This window comes from Borostomias antarcticus (genome assembly GCF_949987555.1).
Source record: "Borostomias antarcticus genome assembly, chromosome: 24".
NCBI classification, from domain to species: Eukaryota; Metazoa; Chordata; class Actinopteri; order Stomiiformes; family Stomiidae; genus Borostomias; species Borostomias antarcticus.
The window spans coordinates 15,846,246-15,848,745 of NC_140257.1; the positions used below are offsets into that span (position 1 = coordinate 15,846,246).

The following is a 2,500-nucleotide window of genomic DNA, read 5'->3' on the forward strand; positions in this document are numbered from 1 at the left end:
GTTTATGTATGTGTATCTGTGCGTGAATGTGTGCATTTATGTGTGTGTCTGTGTGTGTGTGTGTGTGTGTGTGTAGACCACCGCCAGCTGATAAAGTCAACTCGGTCTTATTATGTCTGCGTCTTGAGCTACACCAGCCCCTGTCCTCTTCCAGCCGCTGTGTCGTGTGTGTCAGAGCTAACGCACACGGGATGCCCTTCTACGGCCATGAGCGCTCGCTCAACGCACACAAAAACAACATGTTTGAAGAGCACGCGTGAATGGAAGCAGAAAACGCCGCCAGGAATAGCTTTGGATCGGGCCCCAACATGAGGGAGGGGGGGCAGGCTCGACCTCTACACAGCCAGGCTACCGAACCTTCACCTCCACGCCGTTGAACGCTACTTAACGTCACGGCCTACGTCATGGACGCAGACGTGGTCATCCATGATGGGATGGGATGAGTAGATGAGGATGATACTGATAGACTGGGAATCTTTAAATGTATATCTGAGTACCTAGGACTGGAATGAGGAAGTGATTAGCACTGATAAGATAGGGTAGATACTTGTTCCACGTGGCAAATTAACTTTCTCTTCTATTCCTTGCGTTTGAAAGGACAGCAATCTGACTTGTATTTTATATAACCAGAAAATCTGTCTGTGGCCTAAACATTGGTTGTAAAGAAAGTATGAAGACCTAGCCTGGCGTCGCCGTCCTGCTCACGTGACCTCACATCCTGTTTCTCTCCGCAGATCAATCTGGCCACGCCCCCGTTCAGACGGAGTTCCGCCCGGCAGTTATTTGCAGGGCCAATCACAACTGTTTATCTAATATGGGGCGGGGTTTGATACAGCGACTTTACTCATTTGATACCACGACACGACAACTAATACCGGGCTCACATTACAGGATATTTAAAATCCTAACCAATTTCGAAATCGGGTTACATCACGCACATAAGGAGAATCTTAACAGATATTCTTCTTGCGCATCTCAAACAAGCACACACAGCGAGATTTGAAAATAACGGCTCATCACACACTACAGGATCTCATCGTGCCCGAGGGAGCAACGAACCACTGGTCTCGCCGTCTCACTTGTAAAGTCGGGACGTAATAATCGTAAATATCAAACATGTTTGATATTATCGGGGCGGCCCCGATGGGTCTGCCAGCCAATCGGGAGGTATAAGATTGGATCTGTAAACCCCTCACATTACAAGATCATCTGGGCCGATCATCGGCCCCGACCAACGTTCCAGACCAGATTTCTCCTCCGATTGTCGGGAGGGGTGAATCGGGGATTAATCGGCCCAAAAATCCTGTAGTCTGATCCCGGCATAACCCACATTCCGTTGCTCTGGTTGGTTCTAGCTAGTTAGTTATAGATAGTTCTATAGGAGCGCCATGCAGGCTGTGTTACTGGTCATGTTCTGTTGGTTCTGTAGGTGTGAGCAGATATCCTACCTCCTCCGTTCCTGTAGCAGAGGTAGGGGAACCTCCATACGTTCCCCAAGCCCACGGCGTAGCCCACGCTGGTCAGGACAAACTCGATCTGGTTCCCCCAGTTCCCCCTCCTGGAGTTCTCATCCTTCTTCAGGGGTTCTCCCGGGACTGCTCCGTTCTAGAAGAACACAAGAGGCGGGACGTGAGGACGGGTTTCCTTCCATCTGAATATTGCGTGTCACAGTAGTCAGGTGATTGAAAGCCAGCTATGCCTGCTACTTCAGACGTTCACATGATAAATGGTAAATGGACTGCACTTATATAGCGCTTTTATCCAAAGCGCTTTACAACGGCCTCTCATTCACCCATTCACACACACATTCACACACCAATGGAGGCAGCTGCCATGCAAGGTGCTAACCTGCTCATTGGGAGCAATTTGGGGTTAGGTGTCTTGCTCAAGGACACTTCGACATGTGGACAGGAGGAGGCGGGATTCGAACCGCCGATCCTACAATCATTGGATGACCCGCTCTACCACTGAGCCACAGCCGCCCTTGGAGCAAGAGGCTTTGGCTCATCCCAAAAGCAAGGGTCTAAACCAGCAAGGCAGTGGACAGACCGCAGCTTCAAACCAGCATCATATGCACACACATACAGGATAAATAACAACTGATATTCTTATTGTGTGATGTTATATTCTTATTGTGTGATGTTATATTCTTATAGTGTGATGTTATATTCTTATTGTGCGATGTTGTCTGTATATTGTGATGTTGTCCGTACACTGTGATGTTGTATGTTGTCCGGCGCACTCAAGTTGAGGCCATTTTAATGTTAATTCCGTCGTACCTTGGCACAATGACAATAAAGACATTCTATTCTATTCTAAAGACAACGGCGAACGTGTCAGGATGTCAGATCCAGCGCCTCGGCTGACTGAGGGTGAATATCCCAACACGGAGACGGGCTTGCGCCTGGAGTGTCCCCCTGAGCTGGCGATACAGGTGAATGGGAGCGTCCCCCTGAGCTGGCGATGCAGGTGAATGGGAGCGTCCCCCTGAGCTGGCGAT

General features: G+C 49.3%; 1 protein-coding gene across 1 annotated transcript in view; it reads right to left on the reverse strand.

Annotated features, from left to right (window-relative positions):
• Positions 1–2,500, reverse strand: part of slc6a9 (solute carrier family 6 member 9) — a gene marked incomplete at both ends in the record, with an annotated part of 54,393 nt that overhangs the window by 13,285 nt on the left and 38,608 nt on the right. Inside the window, one exon of the mRNA XM_084458408.1 lies at positions 1,449–1,605. Coding sequence (XP_084314534.1) covers positions 1,449–1,605 — 157 coding nt within the window. The remainder of the gene's footprint in view (positions 1–1,448; positions 1,606–2,500) is intronic.